Source organism: Perognathus longimembris, chromosome 17 (assembly GCF_023159225.1).
Source record: "Perognathus longimembris pacificus isolate PPM17 chromosome 17, ASM2315922v1, whole genome shotgun sequence".
NCBI lineage: Eukaryota > Metazoa > Chordata > Mammalia > Rodentia > Heteromyidae > Perognathus > Perognathus longimembris.
In genome coordinates this window covers 40,778,544-40,802,300 of record NC_063177.1, presented here as the reverse complement: position 1 = coordinate 40,802,300, position 23,757 = coordinate 40,778,544, and the positions used below count along the sequence as shown (strand labels likewise).

The 23,757-nt window shown below is 56.4% G+C and overlaps 2 protein-coding genes across 8 annotated transcripts; one reads left to right on the top strand and one right to left on the bottom strand.

The window, feature by feature from the left end:
* Positions 1–3,838: 3,838 nt before the first annotated feature.
* Positions 3,839–14,302, top strand: Fam171a2 (family with sequence similarity 171 member A2). Its single transcript, XM_048366518.1, has 8 exons — positions 3,839–4,077; positions 7,248–7,475; positions 7,687–7,779; positions 11,094–11,252; positions 11,536–11,715; positions 11,804–11,920; positions 12,023–12,149; positions 12,691–14,302. The coding sequence occupies exons 1-8, from the start codon at positions 3,960–3,962 to the stop codon at positions 14,174–14,176; spliced, it is 2,508 nt and encodes an 835-aa protein (XP_048222475.1). The 5' UTR covers positions 3,839–3,959; the 3' UTR covers positions 14,177–14,302.
* A 531-nt stretch (positions 14,303–14,833) lies between these two features.
* Grn (granulin precursor) lies at positions 14,834–21,318 on the bottom strand. 7 transcript variants are annotated; one of them, XM_048365940.1, is made up of 15 exons: positions 21,235–21,257; positions 19,077–19,151; positions 18,834–18,978; positions 18,601–18,726; positions 18,398–18,500; positions 18,232–18,270; positions 17,601–17,713; positions 17,380–17,518; positions 17,158–17,285; positions 16,799–16,925; positions 16,460–16,557; positions 16,129–16,374; positions 15,705–15,938; positions 15,386–15,616; positions 14,834–15,292 (listed from the first exon to the last, which is right to left on the bottom strand). In XM_048365940.1, exons 2-15 carry the CDS (start codon positions 19,109–19,111, stop codon positions 15,155–15,157), a joined length of 1,902 nt encoding a protein of 633 aa, XP_048221897.1. In that variant the 5' UTR covers positions 19,112–19,151; positions 21,235–21,257; the 3' UTR covers positions 14,834–15,154. The 7 variants fall into 7 exon arrangements, with proteins under 7 accessions (XP_048221897.1, XP_048221898.1, XP_048221900.1 ...); XM_048365941.1 differs by lacking the exon at positions 21,235–21,257 and adding an exon at positions 20,955–21,195; XM_048365943.1 differs by lacking the exon at positions 19,077–19,151 and having other exon boundaries at positions 21,235–21,318.
* Between the last annotated feature and the right edge of the window lie 2,439 nt (positions 21,319–23,757).

The window sequence follows — 23,757 nt, the reverse complement described above, 5'->3', positions numbered from 1 at the left end:
AAGGAAGGCCTTAGTAGGAAGATCATAGCTTAAGGCCTGCCCTGGGAAAAAATACCACAAAACTGTATCTAAAAATTAATGAGAACAAAAAAGCGGAAGACATGGTTCAAGTAGTGAAACAAGCATGAAGTTCTGAGTACTGTCAAAATAAAAATAGATGAAGTATATTTTTCATGGCTTTGGATAAACAAACCTCCAGATGATGCACGGCATGAGAAAATAACATGTTTTCCCTGTCTCTCCCCAAATAGGCTTTCAACCTGTGTTTACAGTGAGGAGGAAAAGAGGGGAGCTGCCTAATCTCTCAGCCTGAGGACAGTGTCATAGCAAGGAGGGGATAGCAGATGTTGCCTCCTCTTCTCCACTGAGAGCGCTCCTCTGTTAGGAAAGGGGGAAGGAGTATAAGACTACCCTCCAGCTGCATAGAATGGAGTTGGGAGACAACAGTGGGTGTTCCCTGGTATCCTGAAGGATTTGTTAACTTGTGTTTATTGAGCATCTACCATGTGTTGTTGTTCCAGTGCCAGGATGAAGTGGCAAATGGTGCCCTCTGGGACTTACGTTTAAACCAAGAAATCAATATGTGGTGGTGGTGGCCAGAGCTGTATGTGGAAGGGAAGGGAAGGAAACAGTGCTAGAATGCATGAGGGTATTGGGGCACTGCCATTTTATGGATTGTGGTCAGGGAAGATGGCTCTGAGGTGAGGGGAGCAGGCAAAGGGCCAGACATAATGTTAGACAATCAGGGGAGAGCAGAAAAGTGGGCATACCTTGTGGCCCTGGTTAGAACTATGCTTTTTGTTGTAGGTCGTAGGGCTTGAACTCTGGGCTAGGACACTGTCCCAGAGCTCTTCAGCTAAAGGCTAGGACTCTTCCACTTGAGCCACAGCACCACATCCAGTTTTCTGGTGGTTAATTGGAGCTAAGAGTCTCATGGATGGGGCTGAGAATATGGCCTAGTGGCAAGGGTGCTTGCCTCCTACACATGAAGCTCTCGGTTCGATTCCCCAGCACCACATATATGGAAAACGGCCAGAAGGGGCGCTGTGGCTCAGGTGGCAGAGTGCTAGCCTTGAGTGGGAAGAAGCCAGGGACAGTGCTCAGGCCCTGAGTCCAAGCCCAGGACTGGCAAAAAAAAAAAAAAAAAAAAAAAAGTCTCACGGACTTTCTTGACTTTCTTGCCAAGCTGGCTTTGAACCTCGATCCACAGATCTCAGTCTCCTGAGTAGGTAAGATTACAGGGTGAGCCCTGGGTAGAACTTTGAACTGGACATTAAATGATGGGGAAGCCATTGATGTACAAATTTACCTCACAAAAAGTAAATGCTGGGCTGGGAATATGGCCTAGTGGTAGAGAGCTTGCCTTGCATACATGAAGCCCTGGGTTCGATTCCTCAGCACCACATATACAGAAAAAACCAGAAGTGGAGCTGTGGCTCAAGTGATAGAGTGCTAGCCTTGAGCAGAAAGAAGCCAGGACAGTGCTCAGGCCCTAAGTTCAAGCTCCTGGACTGGCATACACACCCCAAAAAAAGTAAATGCTGAGTTGAGTACTGGTGGCTCACACCTGTAATCCCAACTACCCAAGAGGCTGAGATCTGAGGATTGCAGTTCTAAGCCAGTCCACACAGGAAAGCCTGTGAGATTCTTATCTCCAATTAACAACCCAATGCCAGAAGTGGAGCTGGGGCTTAAATGGTAGATAGAGCACTAGAATTGAGCACAAAAGCTCAGGGACAGTGCCAAAGCCCTGAGTTCAAGCCCTAGGGCTGGCACACTCACAAAAAGTAAATTCTGAAAAGAATAATCTGACATCCATGCATGACAAGTTCTGGAACCGGTTTCTAGTTGGGTGAGTGTAAACATTTAAGAAAAGATTAAGCCATGATGATTGAACACCAGCCAATTCCCTCTCCACTCCAACCTTGGGATTGGATAGCCCCAAACAACTTATCTTGATCCAGCAAAGCATTTGGCATGTGTCCTTATAGACAAGGAAGAAATATGACCTGGATCAGAGAGATCCAGATTTAGACCTGAACAATTCTGCTAAAGCTGAAGGAGAGCTCCACAGGGTGTCTCAAAGCTCCATCCTGACCCTGGGCTGGCTGGCATCAACACGAGTTCCTGGAGGGGAGGCAGAAGAAGTCACTCTTCACTCTGCAGATGGGCAGGGAGGGACGCCAATACAATGGGTGACTGAAGCAGATTCAAAGCAGCCTTGACAGATTGGAAAGTTGGGTTGAAACCAGCAAGATGAAATTCACCAGGGAAAAGTGCTAAATCCTGTGCTTAGGTTCCAGAAAGTTGGTTACATAAGAATAGGATGGAGAAATCTGGTTAGGCAGAAATTTCTGTTTAAAAAAAAAAAAAGGAAGTGATGTAGGCACAGAGGTGCACACTTGTAATCCCAGTTGTTTGGGAGTCTGCGGAGAGTGGATCTTGAGTTCAAGGCCAACCTGGACTACATAGCAAGACCTTGTCAAAGGTGGGGGGGCGGGATAGAGAAAGAGGAAGAGGGAAAGAAGTGAAAAGGAGCCCACAGCTCATTCTGAAGTCTCCTTAAATCAGAAGACTCAACAAATGGTTCCAACCAGGGGCCAACCCGTGCTGTCCCCTGGGTGATGAGGTCCTTGTGTGAAGTGTCCAGTCCTCTCTGGGCACGCGATAGAGAAAGAAGCAAGCCAGAGAGGACCAAGAGGAGGCTGCAGAACTGCTTCCATGAGGATTTGAATGTGCACAGCAGAACTTGAGCCATGACAACCAGAAGTAATGAAATAGCATGAAAGAAAGGTTGGCTGGGAACAGTCTTCAGCTGTGGGGAGTCCAGTGACTGAGGAAGAAGGAAAGATCTAGGCTGTCATTCACAAAATCAAAACCAGTGGGACCAGTGGGTAACTGTGAGAGAGAGAGAGCGAGCAATCTGCTTCCGCCTCTGGAGGAACTTGCCCACCATGATGGTGGCCCCAGAAAGGCTCGCATTACCTAAGGGAAGAACAGCGACGTCCCCACTGCTTATTACATACTTGCATACTTGCAACCAGATTATCCACATCATTATTTACTTTAATCGTCGCAACAACCCTACTAGGTAGAAATGATTACAATTCCCATTCAAAAGGATGACTGAGGGGCTGGGGATATAGCCTAGCGGCAAGAGTGCCTGCCTCGGATACACGAGGCCCTAGGTTCGATTCCCCAGCACCACATATACAGAAAACGGCCAGAAGCGGCGCTGTGGCTCAAGTGGCAGAGTGCTAGCCTTGAGCGGGAAGAAGCCAGGGACAGTGCTCAGGCCCTGAGTCCAAGGCCCAGGACTGGCCAAAAAAAAAAAAAAAAAAAAAAAAAAAAAAAAGGATGACTGAGGATCAGAAGGCTAAGGAACTCGTTTGTGCCTTAAAGGTAGGCTGGCTGGGCCCCCAGCTCTGATTTCCGGTGTTTGGGGGGGGGGGGTGCAGGGCGCGGTGGTCAGCGTGGAGAGAGTGGACGGTGGGGCGGGGAGTAATTACGCTTTTTTGAGACACTCATGACCGTACTTCTTCGAGAGTGAGCTACAGCCAGGCTCCCCACCCCACATGGTGCACCGAACGTCAGCTCCTCTAGAATCTCCAAGCTTGGCGACTTAACCCTAATTGCTAAACTGGCGTGCAGCGCCGAGTGTGGGAGCGCGAGGTGGGGGCTGCTGCAAGGGCTGCGGTCCGGGCGGAGCTAGGGGGCGGCGGGCGGAGCGGGGCCGCGGAGGGGCGGCGCCGGGAGAGCCGCGGTGCGGGGCGCCGCCTGCAGGGGGCGCTGGCGGAGGCTCCGGGCGGAGACAATCGCGCGGAGCGGGCGCCGCAGCCGGAGCCCGAGCCCGAGCGGCGCGGCGCGGCGCGGCGAGGCGCAGAGCTGGGGCTGAGCGGGGCCGGCCTTGCCGGGCCGGGCGGCAGCTATGGACCGCTAGGGCCGGCCGGAGCCCCGCGATGCCGCCGCCCAGTGGCCCCAGCGTCCTCGCGCGGCTGCTGCCGCTGCTGGGGCTACTGCTCGGCGGTGCCTCCCGGGCTCCCGGCAAGTCGCCGCCGGAGCCCCCCAGCCCGCAGGGTGAGTCTCGGCTCGGAGGGGCGACGGTCGTGGGCCTGCGCCCCGGGATCGGGCCCCTGCCAGTAGCCTCCTCTTCGTGGTGCTAGTGGATCGGGGTGCATTCTGTCCCTTGCATTGGGATGGGGGGGGGGGCTGAGCGACCTGGGGTCGGCTGTTAGGGCGGAAAGTGGGGGGGGGAACTGTCTGGGGCGCGGGTCTCGGGGAGACACAATGGGGGAGGACGGGGGGGTCCCCAAGCTCGGCGTCGCCACCCCCTCCTGACTTGTTTTTCTCCCTCCTGATCCTCGAGGCTCTGCTGCCTGAGCCATTGTCTACCGAAGACACCCGCCCAGGGGCGGGCTGGGGCGGGCGCCCGCTCCACGGCCCCCCGCGAATCTCTCGCTTGCGACTCTGGCTGGGTGGGGGGTGCAGGCATCGGCTGCCACCCTGGGCCGGACGGGGGCTGGGAGCCTAGAGATGGGCTTGAAGGGGGGAAGGGAGGAGGGGGAGTGGGTGAGGCTGTGGGCGGGATTGACTGCTCGAATGGGGTTCTTCGCCCGGGAGTCTGACAGCTTCAAGCCAGAACCTAGGTTTAGAATTCGGGGAGCACCAAATAAGCGCTGATCAGCCCATGGTGGAGAGAAGGCTGCAGTTGGAGGGCCCTGAGAAAAGGGGGTACATTGGGATTCCCAACTCTAGGCGCACGGCTGGGCTGTGGTCGCGGAGCCAGGCTGAGCTGGCTGGCTGTGGGCAGTGCCAGCTGGGAGGGCAGGTGTCTGGGTCCCCGTCCAGCCGGCCTCCTGCCACTCCTGTCCTCTGACCGCTTCCAGACCACCCCCTCCTCACATCACTTCTCCCCGGCCCAGGTGGGTGTGTGGGATGGGGGTGGGGCCGGCTCCTGCGGTGGGAGAGGCCACGGCTCCACGCCCGGTCCCTGGGAGCTCCCGCGCCTCCACCCACCCCAGCCCTGTGCCCACCTCCCCGGCTACTGCGCCACCACCCCGCGACCGCCCCCCCTCCGCTGCCAGTGCGCCCCATCCCTGCCCGAAGCAGTGTTCTCCACGCCTTCCCCCAGCCCGCAGGAGCTGACAGGAAGGGCGGGGGGAGGGTCTTGTTGAGGGAAGTAGGGTCCGGATGAAGGAAGGAGGAGGTAGGATTTCCTTCTGAAATGAGGCTAACACAGTGTGGATTGTCAGCCTTTGAAACTGGGAAAGGGTCTCTCCTGCCTCCGTCTCTCCTGCTCTCTCTAAGAGAGGAGGCTTTGCCAGGTAGGAAGAGGCTCTAGTTTCCCGTGAGGCCCCTCCCTCAAGGCCCTGCACCCCAGGGGAGAGGGCCCAGGGAATTGCCTGGCAAGGAGCCAGGATAGGGGGCTCTCTCAGGCAGCTGGCTGGAAGCCCAGGTTGAGGGAAAGGGGGAAGGGAATCTGCTAGCCTGGCATTAATGCCTGTTTCATGCCTTACCTGCCCACCTCAGTTTGGCCTCCCCAGACCCCTCCCCTCTTCCAAGCCCTGGCCTTTGAGCCCAAGGCATTCCCTCAAGTGAGCACATTTCAGACTCCTGGGTCCCCTCTTCCCAGCTGCTCTGTCCAGCTGCTCCTGGCCCTGGGTAGGGCCAAAGAGCAGTCAGGCCCTTCCAGCTTCCCAGAATTCCTACTGGATGTGTGTGTGTGTGTGTGTGTGTGTGTGTGTGTGTGCGCGCGCGCGCGCCAGTGGGTCCAGTGTGCCCCAGTCAGCACCATTAGGCTGTCCTGACAGGGGAAAGGGAGGTGGGCTCTGGTGAACAGCTGGATGGGATGCCAGGGGCAGGCGTGGCACTAGCTCTGAGTTGACGCCTGAGCTAAGGCACCTGTCACTGTTGAGTGTCGGGCACCACATGTAAGGCCTTCCTGAAGTCTTTGAGGCTCCAGACCTCCCTATGGCCTGCTGCTCTCAGACTTCCTTCTGTACCTGAGCCCCCAGTGCCCTCCCTCCCTCCTAACCTCCTGGGCCCCTTACTGAGTGAGGCCTCTGAACCTTTTCAGCCATATCCATTCTTAGCCTCAAGGCAAAGAGCAAGGCATGGTCTTGAGGGAGGGCTGGTTGGAGTGGAGAGGAATAGTAGCAGAGGCCCTATCACCCCCTCTGAGCCCAGGACACCTGCAAGGCCAACCTGTCTGGACTGTCTCGGGCTACAAGCAGCCCTGGAAACAAGAAGACACAGACTTCCCTTCCCAGCCCCCTCCACACTGGTTTCCCCTGGACCTCAGCAGGCCCCTGGATTCTCCTTGCCAGGGGCCCCAGCTCCCTGCCTGATCTGGGAGGAATGAGGGCGTTGCCATGGTGACTGCTGCTGACCAGCTATAGACATGAGGGGGAAGGGTCAGGAGATACTTGCTTGGGTCTAAGGGTTGGGATGAGTCCTTAAATCTAAAGGAAAACAGGTGTGTGCAAAGGATTCTGGGGAAAGGATGAGTGATGGGAATGAACAATTTCTTGTATCCCCTTCTCCATGTTTTTCTTGAGATCTTAAATTCAGACCCACTTCCATCTACCTTCCAAACTGCTCCATCTTGACTTCTCCCCTGTTGTCGGGCCCTGCCTCCTCCCTTATGCATCCCTCCTCAGCCCTCTCTTCCTCTCCTCTCCCCAGACAAGTGGCTAAGAATTTAGATCTTAAAGGTAGACTTATCTCTCACTGAACACTAGCCACATACTTAGTCGCTGACCCTCAGTTTTGTTGTCTGTAAAATGGGCTAAGGGTACGTTTTATCAAAGTTAATACATCATGGACTATAAGACACATTGTTATTTCATGCACCAGTAAGAATGGGAACAATGCTGTCAGGTGTCATTATGACATCATCAATCACAGACATAGCCTGGGTGCAGAAATGTTAAACCGTGAAAACATGCATATGTTAGAGTTGATGAAATACAGTAAGCCTGCCACCATCTTCTCAGGCCGCTGGCTGTGGCTGAGGGTGTAGCTTACTGGTATGTTTCATGTTTAGCATGCTCAAAACCCCAGGTTTGACCCCCAATATGGCAAAACATAAACAAATGCTAGCTCTTACTTTAGTATATCTACTCTGGAATCAGCCCCCAAACCTCTTGTAACCAACAGCCCCCCCCCCCCCCATTGCTGGATTGCCCTCAGTTCTCCTCCCCCTCCCCCCATCTCCTTCTCACCTCCTCCCCTTGTTTTGCCTACAGAAATCTTGATCAAGGTGCAGGTCTATGTGAGTGGGGAGCTCGTGCCCCTGGCCAGGGCCTCTGTGGACGTGTTTGGGAACCGGACCCTGCTGGCTGCTGGCACCACGGACTCGGAGGGTGTGGCCACACTGCCCCTCAATTACCGCTTGGGCACCTGGGTGCTGGTTACCGCTGCCCGCCCTGGCTTCCTCACCAATTCTGTGCCCTGGCGTGTTGACAAGCTGCCTTGTGAGTGCAGGAGCAGGTGGAGGAGGGGGGGCAGCAGCTGACCCTCCCTCAGCCCCTACCCAAAATAGTCCTTGGGGGCGGAGGGGGGCAGGCACACTTGATAGCAGCTGCTGCCTGGGCTGGGGTATGCAGAGGGACGCCACTGGGAGGCGGGTGCGTAGGAGGCAGGGTCGGGGGCTTTTCTGGCACTGACAGGCCCACCCTCTTGCAGTGTACGCATCCGTCAGCCTCTACCTGCTCCCTGAGCGGCCAGCCACTCTCATCCTCTATGAGGACCTTGTACACATTCTCCTAGGCTCTCCTGGTAAGCCCCCCGCCCCGCCCTTCATTTCACACCAGCTCCCCTCCCTGGCCCCCCCCAACCTGAGACCTCTACTTCTTTGCATGTTAGCTGGGTGCCTTGGGCAAGTCACTTAACCTCTCTGAGCCACACCTGTTCATGTGAAAGGAGTGGAAGGTAGTTCTCTACATCACCGAATTGAAATAAGGATTGAATCTCATCAACCCTGCCAACAAAAGGTGTTTAATAAATGGTTCCAGTGTGTTGGGGTTTCTCGTGGTTTCTCCTCTCCCTCAGTTCCTACCTCCCTGCCACCTTTTATCTGCAGTGGATCTCTACCTGCTTGTTGTGTACCTATATACTGGGTGCCTGGCAATGGGAGAAAGCCATGAGAGAGTCCTCCATACACAGGGGACTCTCACCCAGTACAAGGCCCAGAGCAACATGCAGGGGTCCTTGTGTATGCACAGGTTTTCAGTCCCACTCAGCTAATACTTCCTTCCACTCCTGCCCCATGCCAGGTATGATATGATGGCCGGTGCCGACCACAGTGGTAGGGAAGAACAGCTCTGCTCCCTACCTTGTGGAATTCACAAGCAAGTAGGAAGTCAGACAAATGCCACTGCAAATGCTACGAGAGTGGCCAGGCAGCAGAGGAGAAGGCAGCCATGCTTGGTGTTGAGACGCCCCTGCCCTTGGAGTGGAAGCTGGCAGAATGGATAGGAACTCAGTGAAGGGAGAGTGGACCCTGTGAGCGCTGGAGGGGAAAGCGAGCAGAGGAGGACCTGGGAGTCATCAGGGACCAGGCAGGAGGGGCAATGAGCAAGGGCTGAGAACATTCTGAGTAGCACAGAGGCTAGACACTGTGTGGCTAATATTAGACAGCCACAGTGGGAAAGACCGCCCCTCCCCCATCTAAATTCTTAGCTTGAGTCCCAGTTGGCAAATTACTCCAAATTACTCTTGCTTACTGTGTGTGTGTGTGTGTGTGTGTGTGTGTGTGTGTGTGTGTGTACTGAAGCTTGAATTCAGGGCCTGGATGCTGTCTTTAGCTTTATTGTTTCAAGGCTAGCACTCTACCACTTAAGCTACAGCTCCACTTCTAGCTTTTTGGTGATTAGAGATCCAAAGTCTTGTGGGGCACCAGTGGCTCGCATTTGTAATCCTTCCTATTCAGGAGGCTGAGATCTGAGGATCATGGTTTGGAGCCAGACCAGGCAGGAAAGGCCCTGTGAGACAATTAACTGCTCAAAAATATTGGAAGTGGAGCTGTGGTTCAAAGTGGTAGAGCAAAACGAGGCTCAGAGACAGTGCCCAGGCCCTGAGTTCAAGCCCCAGGACTGAAAAAGAAGAAGAAAAAAAAGATAAGAGTCTCATGGACTTCCTGCCTGGATTGGCTTTGAACCACAATCCTCAAATCTCAGCCTCTGAGTGGCTAGGATTATGGGTATGAGCCACCACACCCAGCTTTGCTTACTCTCTCTATCCCTCTGAGCCTTGTGGGCTAGAGGCTTCTAAATGTCCCAAGAGGATTCTAAAATGCCAAATGCCAAATGGGCTCTGTTGCCATCCAGCTTCCGGGCTTCCATAGTTCCCACAGGTTTTAGTGTAAAGCCCAGGTCCCTTCACAAAGTTGGCAGTGCAGCCAGGCATGGCGGTGTGAGTCTGATCGCAGCTACTCAGGAAGCAGAGGCAGGAGAATCAGAAGATCAAGGCCAGCTCAGGCAAAGTCATCAAGACTCCATCTCAAAAAACAAAAAGCAGGGCTGGGAATGTGGCTTAGGGGGAGAGTGCTTGCCTAGCATGCATGAAGCTCTGGGTTCGATCCCTCAGCACCACATACATAGAAAAAGCTGGGAGTGGTTCTGTGGATCAAGTGGTAGAGTGCTGGCCTTGATCAAAAAGAAGCCAGGGACAGTGCTCAGGCCCTGAGTTCAAGCCCCAGGACTGGCAATAAAAAAGGGGGGTGTGCTGCAAGTACAGCGTGCAGTGTCATAAAAAGGAAAGCTGACGGTGTCTTCTAGACTTCAGCTGCCATCTCAGCACAGCCTGCTCCTGAGGCCTCCAGACCCTTCTCCTGCCTGTCCTCCTAGAAGGCCTTTCCCACTTTCCTTCCTGGATGAGTTTCACTTAGTTGGCCTTCCCTGCTGAGGGCTGGGCCAAGCTCCCAGCATTTAAGAGAGACAGGATGGGGTGGGGACAAGTAGGTGAGCCATGGCACCAGGGGCCTGGGCCCCTGCATGTATAAAATGTAGTTAATAATAAAAGCTTCTACCTCAGATACTGTTACACTTATTACAGGGGTTACTACCGGTAATCTGCCCAGCATCTCATATAGCTTAATGCTGTCACACTATATTGGAATTATTTATATGTCTGTCCTCTCCCCCCCCCCATTAGCTATTTATGTCTACTTAATTGAAAAAATTAAGGATTCTTTTTTGTTGTTGTTGTTTTGGTTCTGGTTCTAAGGCTTGAACTCAGGGCCTGGGCACTGTCCCTGAGCTCTTTTGCTCAAGGCTGGCACTCTACCACTTGAGCTCCACTTCCAGTTTTGGGGTGGTTAATTGGAGATGAGTCTCATAGACATTCCTGCCCAGGCTCGTGTTGAGCCGTGATCCTCAGATCTCAGCCTCTTGAGTAGCCAGGATGATAGGCGTGAGCTACCAGCACCCAGGAAGAATTCATTAAATGCTTAAAAATTAAAAGTACTAGTAATAGGGTCCTGTCAGACCATGATGGATGGCCCAGATACATTCTCTGAAGGAAGTTCTCATGGTACCATGAAGGACAGCATTGCACTTGACCATGAACTTGAAGGCAGGGAACTGTCTGTCTTATCCTTGTATCCTAGGATGGAGGCCACTGCCTGCCATGGAAGAGATGCTGCTAATTGCTTGAGATCCTGAGCCTCATTATTTTGTAGGATTCTATATTTACTTATTTATTTTGGCAGTTCTGGGGTTTGAACTTTTTTTATTTTCCTCTACTTAGTTTTCAGATAGGGTCTTTCTTTTGCACAGATACAGATTTAGACAAGAATCTTCCTACCATTCTACCTCCGAGTTTGCTCCACCATGCCATCCCCTGCTTATTTTATAGGTGTATAAGGAAATGGTGTTTCACAACAAGCAAGCAACTTGCTGCGGGTCACAATCAGGATGGGAGGTCACAGGTTCACGTCCCTAACAAGTCCACCACCTATGGCTGCCCTGTTCTCTCCAGGTCGCCACATCCCTGGCCTTTTCAGTTGGCCTCCCCCAATGGCTCCTCTTCTTCCATACCTGCTTTCTGCTCTGATCCCTCGCCAGGCCACTGCAGCCCCTCTCTCCATCCAGGTGCCCGCTCTCAGCCTTGGGTGCAGTTTCAGCGCCGGGCGGCCCGCCTGCCAGTCAGCTCCACCTACAGCCAGCTCTGGGCATCGCTCACACCTGCCAGCACCCCGCAGGAAATGAGGGCTTTCCCTGCCTTCCTGGGCACAGAGGCCTCCAGCTCAGGTAAGCCAAGTGGCTGATGTGGAACCCTTCCCCGCAGTTCAATTCCTCAGCTTTTCTGTTGTTGTTGTCATTCCTGGGGCTTGAATGCAGAGCTTGGCACTGTCCCTGAGCTTCTTTTGCTCAAGGCCAGCACTGTACCACTGTCACAGTGCCACTTCTGGCTTTTTCTGTTTATGTGGTGCTGAGGAATTGAACCCAGGGCTTCATGCATGCCAGGCAAGCGCTCTACCGCTAAGCCACATTCCCAGTCCAGTTCCTCAGCTCTCCTGTTTTCTTCCCTCAGGCAATGGCTCCTGGCTCGAGCTGCTCCCCCTGGCTGCTGTGAGTGTTCACCTGCTGACAGGCAATGGGACAGAAGTGCCCCTCTCAGGCCCCATTCACCTGTCCCTGCCAGTGCCCTCGGAGCCACGTGCCCTGGCTGTGGGCACCAGTATTCCAGCCTGGCGGTTTGACCCCAAGAGTGGTAAGTGTCTCGCGGCTTGTCAGTACTGGAGTTGGGGGGTGGAGTAGGGAGAATGTTTAGGAGACTGATGCACCCTGGTTTCTCCTAGGACTGTGGGTACGCAACGGCACCGGGGTGATCCGGAAGGAAGGGCGGCAGCTCTACTGGACCTTCGTCTCCTCGCAGCTGGGGTGCTGGGTGGCTGCCATGGCCTCCCCCACGGCTGGTGAGAGTGGTGGGTTAGCGGGGCAGGGGGAGGGAAGAGGAGACCTGGTGAACAGCAGGAAGGGCCATCCATCCCCAAACACTAAACCCTTGCCTGGCACAGGGCTGGTCACCATCACGTCAGGCATCCAAGACATTGGTACCTACCACACCATCTTTCTGCTCACCATCCTGGCAGCCCTGGCCTTGCTGGTGCTCATACTGCTGTGTCTGCTTATCTACTACTGCCGGTGAGTGTGCCCGCGCCTCGGCCCTGGCCCTCCACTGCTCTCACCTCAAACGATCTGCTCTACACCTAAGCCAGACCCACTCCTCGCTGGCTTAGGCACTTCTGCCCCATGGGAACCTAAATGAAACTGCTGGACAGGGCCCTTGCTTTCCACAACCTTCTCCCAGGCCTCTGCTACACAAGTCCCCCCCCCCCCCCTTCTTTCTTTTTTTCTGCTCGTCTTGGGGCTTGGACTCAGGGCCTGAGCACTGTCCCTGGCTTCTTTTTGCTCAAGGCTAGCACTCTACCACTTGAGCCACAGAGCCACTTCTGGCTTTTTCTGTTTATGTGGTGCTGAGGAATCGAACCCAGGGCTTCATGCATGCTAAGCAAACGCTCTACCGCTAAGCCACATTCCCAGCCCCAAGTTCTTCCTTTCTGACAGCGCCAGGCATTGGACTCCATCCTCTATCTTCACCTCTCGTCCTGAAATGAGGGGTGTAGGGTGAGGAGGGTTAGAGCACTTCCTCTTTTCCTGATGGTCCCCCCTCTGTCCTCCCCAGGAGGCGCTGCCTGAAGCCCAGGCAGCAGCACCGCAAACTGCAGCTCTCCGGGCCCTCTGACGGTAACAAGCGCGATCAGGCCACCTCGATGTCCCAGCTGCACCTCATCTGTGGGGGACCCCTGGAACCTGCCTCTTCGGGGGACCCCGAGGCCCCACCCCCGGGACCCCTCCATTCGGCCTTCTCCAGCTCCAGAGACTTAGCCTCCTCCCGGGATGACTTCTTCCGTGCCAAACCGCGCTCGTCCAGCCGCCCAGCCACCGAGCCTCCGGGTGTCCGGGGGGCCGAGGCCGCGGGGCTCAAGGGCGCCCGCTCCGTCGAGGGCCCTGGCGGGCTGGAGCCCGGCCTGGATGAGTACCGGCGGGGCCCGGCGGGGGCCGCGGCCTTCCTGCACGAGCCCCCCTCGCCGCCGCCCCCGTTCGACCACTACCTGGGCCACAAGGGGGCGGCCGAGAGCAAGACGCCCGACTTCCTGCTGTCGCAGTCGGTGGACCAGCTGGCGCGGCCGCCGTCGCTCAGCCAGGCCGGGCAGCTCATCTTCTGCGGCTCCATCGACCACCTCAAGGACAACGTCTACCGCAACGTCATGCCCACGCTGGTGATCCCCGCGCACTACGTGCGCCTGGGCGGCGAGGCGGGCGCCGCGGGGGTCGGCGACGAGCCCACCCCGCCCGAGGGCTCCGCCGCCGGCCCCGCGCGCCCTTTCCCCCAGCCCGACCCCCAGCGCCCGCTGATCCACCAGGGCCACCCGGGCGCGGGGAGCGAGGGCGGCGGGGCCGGCGGCGGCGAGGGCTGGGGCGGCGGGCGCTCGGCGCCCGTCAGCGGCTCGGTCACCATCCCGGTGCTGTTCAACGAGTCCACCATGGCGCAGCTCAACGGGGAGCTGCAGGCGCTGACCGAGAAGAAGCTGCTGGAACTGGGCGTGAAGCCTCACCCGCGCGCCTGGTTCGTGTCGCTGGACGGGCGCTCCAACTCGCAGGTGCGCCACTCGTACATCGACCTGCAGGCGGGCGGCGGGGGCCGCAGCACCGACGCCAGCCTGGACTCTGGCGTCGACGTGCACGAGGCGCGGCCCGCGCGCCGCCGGCCCCCGCGGGAGGAGCGCGAGCGCGGCCCCGCCCCCGCCGCCGCCGCCGCCGCCGCCGTGCCGCCGCCGCCGCCCGCGCCGCCGCGCCTGGCGCTCAGCGAGGACACGGAGCCCAGCAGCAGCGAGAGCCGCACGGGCCTCTGCTCGCCGGAGGACAACTCGCTGACGCCGCTGCTGGACGAGGTGGCGGCGCCCGAGGGCCGGGCGGCCACGGTGCCCCGGGGCCGAGGCCGGAGCCGCGGGGACAGTTCCCGCAGCAGTGCCAGCGAGCTCCGGCGCGACTCGCTCACCAGCCCGGAGGACGAGCTGGGGGCCGAGGTGGGCGACGACGCCGGCGACAAGAAGAGCCCGTGGCAGCGGCGGGAGGAGCGGCCGCTGATGGTGTTCAACGTCAAGTAGCGCCGCCCCCCCTCCCGCCCGGGCTCGCCCCCAGGGTGCGCGCCCCCGGGAGCCGCGGGGCCGCGCGCGCCTAGGCCCGGAGCGGCGTCCGTCCCGGGGCCTGCGCCTGCGAGGCTGTGCCGTGGTAGGTGCGTGCGTGCGTGCGTGCGTGCGTGCGGGGGGGTAAAGTCTTGGGAAGGGGCCCTGGATCGATCTGCCTCCGAGCTGGGGGGAGGTGGGAGGGGACAGGCCCCCCACTGGGAGGTGCTGGGGACGAGGGCTGGGGGTGGGGGGGAAGCAGTGCCTGTATAAACGTGGCTGTACATAGAAAGTTCTATCTTGGGAGAGAAGGAGGGGTTGGTGGCCCAGCCTGGGCTACTAGTGAGGGCTGGGAAGGGAGGGGCATTCTCTGTGGACCCTTGGGAGGGGAGGGGTGCTGCTTGCTGACCGGCTCATCGCTGGGCTGCCATGTCACGGGGCCGGTGACCGGGGTAGGCCTGGGGACTAGGGGATAAGGTGACAGACGGGGGCCCCCGCTGTGGGAAACAGCAAATATAGAATGGTGAGGTGAACGCCTTGTGTGTCTTTCTGTGTAGGGCGAATGTTGGCACTGGACAAGGATCCCCATTCAGGGCTCTTCTGGGGAGGTAAGGCAGGGCGGCCAAATCAGACAGCTAAGAAAGTGTACAAACTTTATTGGAGAACACGCGCGCACATACACACACACCACCTGTGGATAGGGGAAAGCACCTGGCCACAGGGTCCAAAGAAATCGGGGGAAGGGGTGGCAGTTTGTATTGTAATGTGGCTTTTGCCACTGTCCCCTAGATGAGGAAGGCCTTCAATTGAAGCCCTCGCCTTCTACAGTAATGGGGTGATTCAGAGTGGGGGAGTCAGAGGGAAATTAGGGGGGAAAGGAGCTAGGGAGGCCTGAGCAGGTGGACGCTCCCTGGACAGGGTCCAGAGGGCTGTGAAGTGTCTTTGGACCTCAGCCCCTCCTTACAGCAGCTGTCTGGGGGCTGGGGCAGCCGCAGGGTTATCCCAGCGCAGGTTGGGCCTGCGTAAGCACTTGGTTCCCTTGGCCCCACAGCGGTGGCCACTAGGACAGCAATGCCGACGATCTGCACAGCAGACACCCTGAATGGATGGGGGGAGGGGGATAACAGAGTTAGACAAGGCAGCACCTGACCCATGCCCATACCCAGAGCCAGGGTCAGGGTTAGCACTAACCTGGCGGTAGGGACAGCAGGCCCAGTCCCCTTGGCTGTTTCGACAGCAGGTTTGGTTATCATGGCAGAAGTGCCTTGATCCACACTCCACATCATCCACACCCTCATTCGGGCTGAGGAGCAGGAGGGCAGCAGGATGGGCAGCATCCACTTCCTTCTCACAGGTTCGGGCCTTCACATTGCAGGTGTAGCCCGCCGGGCAGCAATGTTGCCGGTCCTCACAGCATACAGCCTGGGGCAGGGGCGATGGAGTGACGTCACACTCAGCCTCTCCTCCACACCGAGCCCCCTTATCCCAGGTCAGTCATACAGGCACTCACATGGGGCAACTGGCAGCAGGCCCAGCCCCCACTCAGGTTTGGGCAGCAGGTCTGCCCCACTGGGCAGCTGGTATGCTGGTCACAGCCAGTGTCTCCTGTGTGGTTCCGGGGAGCCTGGTGGGCAGGCATTTTCTCTAGTCCAGCCACTATCTTGTTTCCCTTCTGACACCCTCCCTTGGCCACACACATGTAGCCATGGGGGCAGCAGTGTAGGTGGTCCGAACAGCAGACAGCCTGGGGGACAGGCAGAAAAGGTGTTCTAGAAGTTGCTATGTGGGCCATGTCTCCCGTCTACAGCTGCTCCAGTTGGGGGCTGAATCTGAGCTGAGTGCTAGTGCGGGCTAGGCAGAGTACACCCTCTGACCAGGCCAAGGTACTGTGGCCCGAGTACTGTTCTTCTCCCTCCTCCCCCCAAACCATGCACCTCTGGGAAAAGACAGCAGCCCCATTCCCCAGATATGAGTCGGCAGCAGGTGCTGAAGGGGGGGCAGCTGGTGACACCGTCACAAGAAACATCATTCTTCAAGAACTGTGGGTCTGGCAGGCTGAGGTGGGCTGCGATCTTCTTCACCCAGGGCACCTGGAAGCCGTTCTGTTCGCAGGTTCCCTTCTCTGTGTAACACGTAAACCCTGCCGGGCAGCAGTGTATGTGGTCCTCACAGCACACAGCCTAGAGCAGACAACAGGGCCAGTGAGCACAAGGGCTCAGATTGCTGCCACCTCTGCTCAGCTCTCCCCCCCGCCTTCCTGGGTACCTGTGTAAATGGGCAGCAGCCCCAGGCTCCTGTCTGGAGGCGACAGCAGGTGTAGCCATCTGGGCAGCTCACCTTCATGTCGCACTTCACATCCTGCACTGTGTGATAGAGAGGACAGGTCAGGCTTGTGGGTGGAGTGGGTGGGGCCTACTCAGTTGCAGTCTCCACAGCTGGAACCAGATGTTGAAGATGGAAGGCAGGATGTATACCACCCCGCAGAGATTCCAAGGCAAGGCCAATGTGGAGAGGCTGCTGCTACCTAATCTCTCCTTGGGACTAGCACCCATCCCCGCATCTCATCATGGAACAGCTTGGTGGAATGGGCTTTGCCTATGCTACCTGTGTGTGCAGGCAGCTTGGTCAGTAGGTCTGTAGCGCCATTCTCCTTGGAGAGGCACTTGCTCTGGGTCAGGTCGCACACAGTGTCCTGGGGGCAGCAGTGCAGGTGGTCGGCACAGCAAATGGCCTAGGTGAGGACCAGGGGTGAGTCTTAACTTCAGTCTTCAGTGAGCATAGGGAGCAGCCAAGCCTATGCCTGGCACTGCTCCAGTCCCCCCACTAGGGGGCAGCATGAGCCCAGAGTCAGCTAGGCTCCAGCAACCAGCCAACTGACCCCAGCCCCCCGAACCCCTGTAAAGCAGTGTCCAGGCTTGGGTGGCTGTAGGTACACAGCCAAGCTGGCTCCAGCCCTCACTCACATTGGGCATTGGGCAGCATCCATAGCTTCCATTGGGCAGCTTGCAGCAGGTGAAATCGTCAGGGCACCGGCTCCGTGCATCAGGACATACAACTGAGGTGGGCAAAGCCACTGGAAGAGGAACTAGGCCTGAGAGATGGCCAAGTGGAGAGAACTTATCTCAGCCAGGAGTCAGATGAGGCCTCACCCCAAACCCCGGCCTGAGGTTCTCCCACCTCCTCACCTGCCCTGTTAGTACTTCTTTGTGCAGGGAACTTCTTTGCTAGGGGAGAAGTGCCTGTGGGTGTGACACAGCGGGTGTGAACCAGGTCACAGGAGGCCCCATGGGGACAGCAGTGTACCCTGTCTTCACAGCAAGAGGCCTGAGAAAAATAGTCACGGATGTGCCTTTGCTCCCTGCCCTGCCCCTCATACCTCCCCACTCCCATCTCCCCACACCTGTACCTGGGGCATAGGGCAGCATCCCCAGGAGCCATCAACCATAATGCAGCACGTGGAGGAGTCGGGGCATTCAAACTGGCTACCAGGGCACTGGACAGCACCCAAGAAGTGGTTATCTGTGGACAAGATGATCCAGGATTCCACCAGCCCAGCCAGTGAAGGCCATGTTCCCCATCACTCAAAGAGCTTGTGGCTTCAGGGCCTGTAGGTCCAGCTCCAGGAGTTGTAGGGGTTGCTACTAGAGCCCAACGTCCTGTAATCCACTTTCCCTGTAAGCCAGTCTCTGCCTCAGAAAGAGTGACAGGGTAAGCCGGGTGCTGGTGGCTCATACCTGCAATCCTAACTACTCAGGAAGCTGAGATCTGAGGATGTCGGCTCAAAGCCAGCCCAGGCAGGAAAGTGTGTGAGACTCTTATCTCCAGTTAACCACCAGAAAACCAGCAGTGGCACTGTGGCTCAAGTGGTAGAGCACTAGCCTTGAGCTGAAGAGCTCAGGGACAGCACCCAGGCCCAGTTCAAGCCTCACAACTGATAAAAAAAAAAAAAGAAAGAAAGATGACAGGGTATGGGGCCTCCAGTGAAAGTAGGCTGTCACTGAATTAGCCCAGCATGGCCTCTTGCTACCCCACAATACCTGCATCCTCTCCTGCTCCCTCCTGTCCCCGGAGCTGCCCAGTCAAAGCAGTAGCTTACATAGTACACATATCACATGAATGACAGCACAAGGACAGGAGTCAGGGCCACCCACCCAGCTGACTGGGCTCCTGAGCACTCTAGGCTCCTATGTGTTGCCTGCTCACCCCCAACCTCTGCCGCAGCTGATCTCTGGAAGCAGGATTTCCCATCAGCACTACAGTGGAAGCCCTGGGGGCAGCAGTGGTGGCCATCCCCACATGACACGGCCTGCGGGACACAAAGAAGCCTGTGTGGGCAAGGCCCTTTCACCAGAGTAGAAGGGCGCACACAGCTCTAAGCCCCTCCATCAAGGAAGTGGCACTCTCACCTTTGGAAAGGGGCAGCAGCTGGAGGTCCCAGTGATGGTGAGGATGCAGGAGTAGCCAGCAGAGCAGTGGGCATGGGTCTGGCAAGGGTTACCCAGACGCTGGCTCAGTGTTGTAGGCCACTTGTCCTGGGAAGAGAGAGGATAAACCAAAGGACCTGTGCAAGGCATCTCCACTCCAGCCAAAGAGCCAAGGCTATCGGTTCTGGTCTAGCTAGAGCAGGAAGGGCACCCACCAGCACCGGGTTGCAGCAGCTGTAGCCAGCTCCTTTTGGGTCCAGGCAACAGGCCACAGGGCAGAATTGGCCATCTGGGCATTGTGTTCCAGCCACCAGGCCTGCCATTAAGGCCACCCAGATCACCAGGGTCCACATGGTCTTCCTGCAGAGTACAAGGAATGTTCATCAACCCGCTTAAGCCCAGGCCATCCTCAGTTCTGAGGCTGTGCTCACTAAGGTGCACGCCAGAACTCACCGCACCTCCCCACCAGCTGCAGGCAGGAGGAAAGAAGCATGGCTTCCTACATGCATCCCTTGCATATATCATCCATGCACCTGCATGTACACATGAGCATGAACGCTGCCATTAGCACATGTGGAGATTGATGGCCCAACTCCTGGTCCAAGAGTCTGTGGGTGTGCTATACAGGCTTAGGAGAATAAGGAAGGCATGTGGTTTTTGTGGGTCTGGACTATGAGGATGTGGGCCAAATCTGAGGATATGAGGAAGGCCTCAGAGGCAGTGGGAAGTACAGGGGTGCAAGGAGGGAATCCTCCTACCAGAGCTCCCTTTCCACTGCCAGCCAGGCCCCTGCTTGGTTGATGCTATGCTCCCATCTGCATCCTGCTAAAGCTTTCAGACTGGGGCAATCACGTGATCACATGGGAAACCGCAGGGTTGAGGACATGTGAAAAGGAAGCAAAGTGGCAGCAGAGTCTACCCCCTACCCCAGAAGCCAGTCACTGCCTGTCCACATTGTCCTCTCTCCAGCCAGGAAAGGGGACACAGGCTGGTCGTCCTTTGAGATAATTATGCTCTGAAGCCCCCACCCCCCAACACTATGAGGGGCCCTCGTGAAACCCCCAGATATACCAATTACCTCTGCCTTCCCTCCTACCCTGGGAGTCAAACTCAAGAGTTTGTAGAAAGACACTGTGTCCCCTGGGTTGCCCATCTGACTCAGCAGGAAGAAGTGAACCGTGTCTTCAGGGTGGCAGTCTCTTACTTCCCTAACAAGCTTGGAGCAACTAGAGAGATGTTACCCAGCCTGGGGGAGCAAAACCAGCAATGTAGTGAACCTCCCAGGACCCAGTTACAACTTTTCTCATTGTAATCCAAACCAGTAACCACCACCTTCATTTCTCAAAGGGGAAAACAAATTCAGAAATACTGTTACACGCCCTGTCCTACATGCCTCCCGAGCATGTTGGACCAGGGTTCCTATCACCAGGGGCACCCTAGACACTGCCAGGGAACAGACCCCAAGGCCCAGGGGACAGAGGCCTGAGATCCAGGTGCAGGGAGAGGGACATGGGCGTAGGTAGAGCCAAGGATTCAGAGACTGCCTAGAAATTCCACTTAAGCCCTCGTCCTGAAATCGCCACCGACCAATTGTGAGGGTCTCAGAAGTTCCTTTCTGGTCTAGGTGCCTCACTTCTCCCGTGTGTGGTTAGCGGGGACCCCTACCCAACGTGTGGACCTTGCTGGGAGGGTTCCCTACTTAGCCTTGCCTTCACCTGGCTTCCTCCCACCCCCAACGCAATGAACGTTTCCTGGCCAGGTCGGAGGGGAAAAGCCACAGCTCTCAGGTAAAGCATCCAGCGCCTTCCGGAGGGCGACTCCCAGCCGGCAGCAGAGATGACTGTGGCGCTCTTCTGGTTTATTCTTACTTCCCTTCCTGTTTAGCCCGAGGGGCAGGAGCTGGGCGTCCGCTCCGGCGGAACACGGCGCAGGCGCACAAACAACGCGGGACGGGGCTTAGCTCCTCTTAGTAGGGTTCGGAGCGGCTCCCACCCTCAGCCCCACCTCACGGTGCCCAGGCAGCCCGGGGGCAGCAAGCTGTCCACGCCCCTAGCTCAGCAGTCTTCCGCTAGAGGGCACCCCCAACCCCGAGTGTCCAGGGGCGAGGAACCCCTGAAAGGCGAGCCAGCCCAGCTGCGAAGGGGCAGGGGAAAGGGGCGGGGAGAGGCCGAAGTTAGCTGTCCCACCCTGCATCAGAGGCAGGCGGGCAGCCACGGCTCCCAGTTCCCACTCCGGCCCCTCGGAGCCCCCGGCTAGGGGGTGGGCGCCCCCCAACTCCAAGCCACGGGGAGGCCCACCCACCACCAACCACCACCAGAAAGGGAACGAGCTGGCACCTGTCGACCGAGGCAGAAGTGCTGGTCCGAGGACAAAGCGCTCCCCGCCTTCCCGGCTAGAGAGACCTCCTTTTTAACGGGGTGGGGTCTCTGCAATTACTCCTCATCTCCCTTCCCCCAAAACAAAACCCCTCCCCTCTCGTGCACCAGTCCTGCTATCAGCGCGGGTCTTCTGTTGTCTCGGGGCTGAGACCCCAGGGGAGCCTCAAGCACACACGCCTCCGGCAGGCCCCTGGGCCAGGAGCAGAAGCGGGGTGCTTACCCGCACCTTCCCACCTACCTGCGGCCGCGTCCGAGCTCCCTGGGCAGCCACCGCGGGTCCGCTCCCGGCCTGGCAGCCCTCGGCGCGGCGCCCCGCCCACGGCGGTTCCCATTGGCCAGGGGTGCGGGATGCCGCGCTCCTATTGGCTCCTTCCCCGATATGGAGGCGGGGCTGTCCTGGAAGGCTGAGTTTCTTTTTCACTCAATTCGCTCTCCTCTCCATTTCCTCTCCCCGCACCCGGTTTCTCTGGGATCATGTGATTCGAGAATCATATGACACCGCGGCCGTAACCACAGGGTGGCCGGTGCTCGCTCCGTCGATGGCCTTTGCTGGTCCTACAGATTCCCGGGACAGTTTCCTAGCGCTGGGGCGTGGGTTCCTGGAGATGAGGACATTGACCGCAGACAGTGCTGCCCCCCTGGGAGGCGCAGTTCCGGGCGTTGACGGGGTGTCCATCAGAGTCTGGGTGCAGAAAGTTGGGCTTTCTCTTTCAGCTCTGTTCCACGAACTCTGATTTAATGCTAGGCAGTGGGGACTGGAAGGAAGCTCAAGACAAAGATAAACAGCTTCCAGGCCTTGCTTCCTGCAGGCGCTGGGGATTAGTGACGCGCATGTCTCAGACTAAATGTAATTTATGGTTCAGGGTCGTGTGTGCCGGGAGTTATGGCTGTGTTTAAGGAAGAGGCTGGAGATGGCCTCAAAGCTGGGAGGAAGAGATTTAAATCCACCCTGGGAGCACTGAATTGGTCTGACTCCAAGAGGGTTTTAAGTGGCAAGAGGGGAGGATTTGGAACAGTGGCTGCCCAGAGGTGTCAAGAAGAGTCTGGAAAACCAGGTGGGAGGAAGTGGCACTGTGACTGACTCAATGTGATAGACTGCTAGCCTAGAGAGAAAGAAGCTCAAAGACAACGCCCAGGCTCTGAGTTCAAGCCTCACAACCGACCAAAAATAAAAGAAAAGAAAGAAAAACCACAAAGGAAAAGCAGTTACAGGCCAGGGATGTGGCTGTTACAGATATTTAGAACTTGTTTTTGCTAAAAGCACTGACTCCTGAGATCTCAAGTTCACTGAAAGCGAGATTAAATCTTGACATCCCTACCTTCCTCTTTCTTGTCTTTTCTCTGAACCATTCTCTCCTACAGTCACCTTGGAGTCCATGAAGGTCAGGACTGATGGATAAACATCTTTTGTCAAGAGTCTAAGCTACTCCCCAAGCAACAATGACTTACTGTGTGCCACCAGGCCGTGCCTGATCAATCCCGGGACAATGAACAACCACTGACTGCGGTTTTTCCAGGACTATTGAATTACACATACCTTTTGCACACACACACACACACACACACACACACACACACACACACAGCCTGAATTCTTCCTCTATTTTTTGCTGCATTTACTGGGGTTTGAACTCAGAGCTTTGTGCTTGCTAGGCAAGTGCTCTACCATTTAAACCACACCTCCATCCCTTCTTCTTCTACTTAAACCTAAAAGTCATACCTGTATTCCACATATGGGCAGACGTGCTCACTCGGCATCTTCTGCGATATGTCTGTTAATCAACCTCTTTTCTCTGTCCTCCACTGCTACTGTGTTTTGCATTAGGGAGAGCAGTGGGACCTAACCTACTGGAACTAGATTGGATCTCTGGCCTGAAACTCAGGTTATACCATGTTCAAGCAAGGGGGTTGGGTGTAGGTGGGTGACAGACACAAGCTGGGCGTGCTGGTAGTGTGGGGTTGAAGAACTCTGGATAATCTGCTCTACAGAACCACATTTCCTTGCTCAGATCCTCCCTTTTTTCTCTCATTTCCTTGTTTTCTTTTTAATTTTACTATTCAGTAGTTGTACAGGGTAGTTACAATTCCATAAGGCAGGTTATGAGTACAATATCTTGATCTGTGTCACCCCTTTTATTATTCTCCCTCATTATTCTTCCTTTTGGCTTTCTTTTTCTTTTACCAGTATTAGCGCATGGACACTGTCTCTGAGCTTCTTTTGCTCCCTGTCAACTTAAGCCACAGTGCCCCTTCTGTGTGTTTTTTCTGTATATGTGGTGCTGAGGAATGGAATCTAGGGCTTCGTGTATACAAGACAATCACTCTTGCCACAAGGCCATATTCTCAGCCCTGTCATTGTATTTTAAAGCATTGTTTTGTCATCTAGCATCTATTGGTCAATCCTTTGTGACTTCTGCTTTTTACCGTCCCCCTTTCCCCTGGTTACAAATATTTAAATTCTGGGTTGGACTGCTTGTTGGTGAAGTGCATGCATACCAAGCATAAGGTCCTAGGTTTGATTTGTTATAAATATGTAAAGAGCTACCACTGTTGAGCCACAGCTCCACTTCTGCTTTTCTGGTTGTTAATTGAGAGTCTCATGGACTTTCCTGCCTGGGCTGGCTTTAAACCGAGATCTTCAGATCTCAGCCTTCTCAGTAGTTAGGACTACAGGGTGAGCCACTAGGGTCCGGGTCCATTGAGAGCTTTTTCATCCAGAATGACTACACAGAGGGGCCACAGCTGATTCGGGACAGGGGTT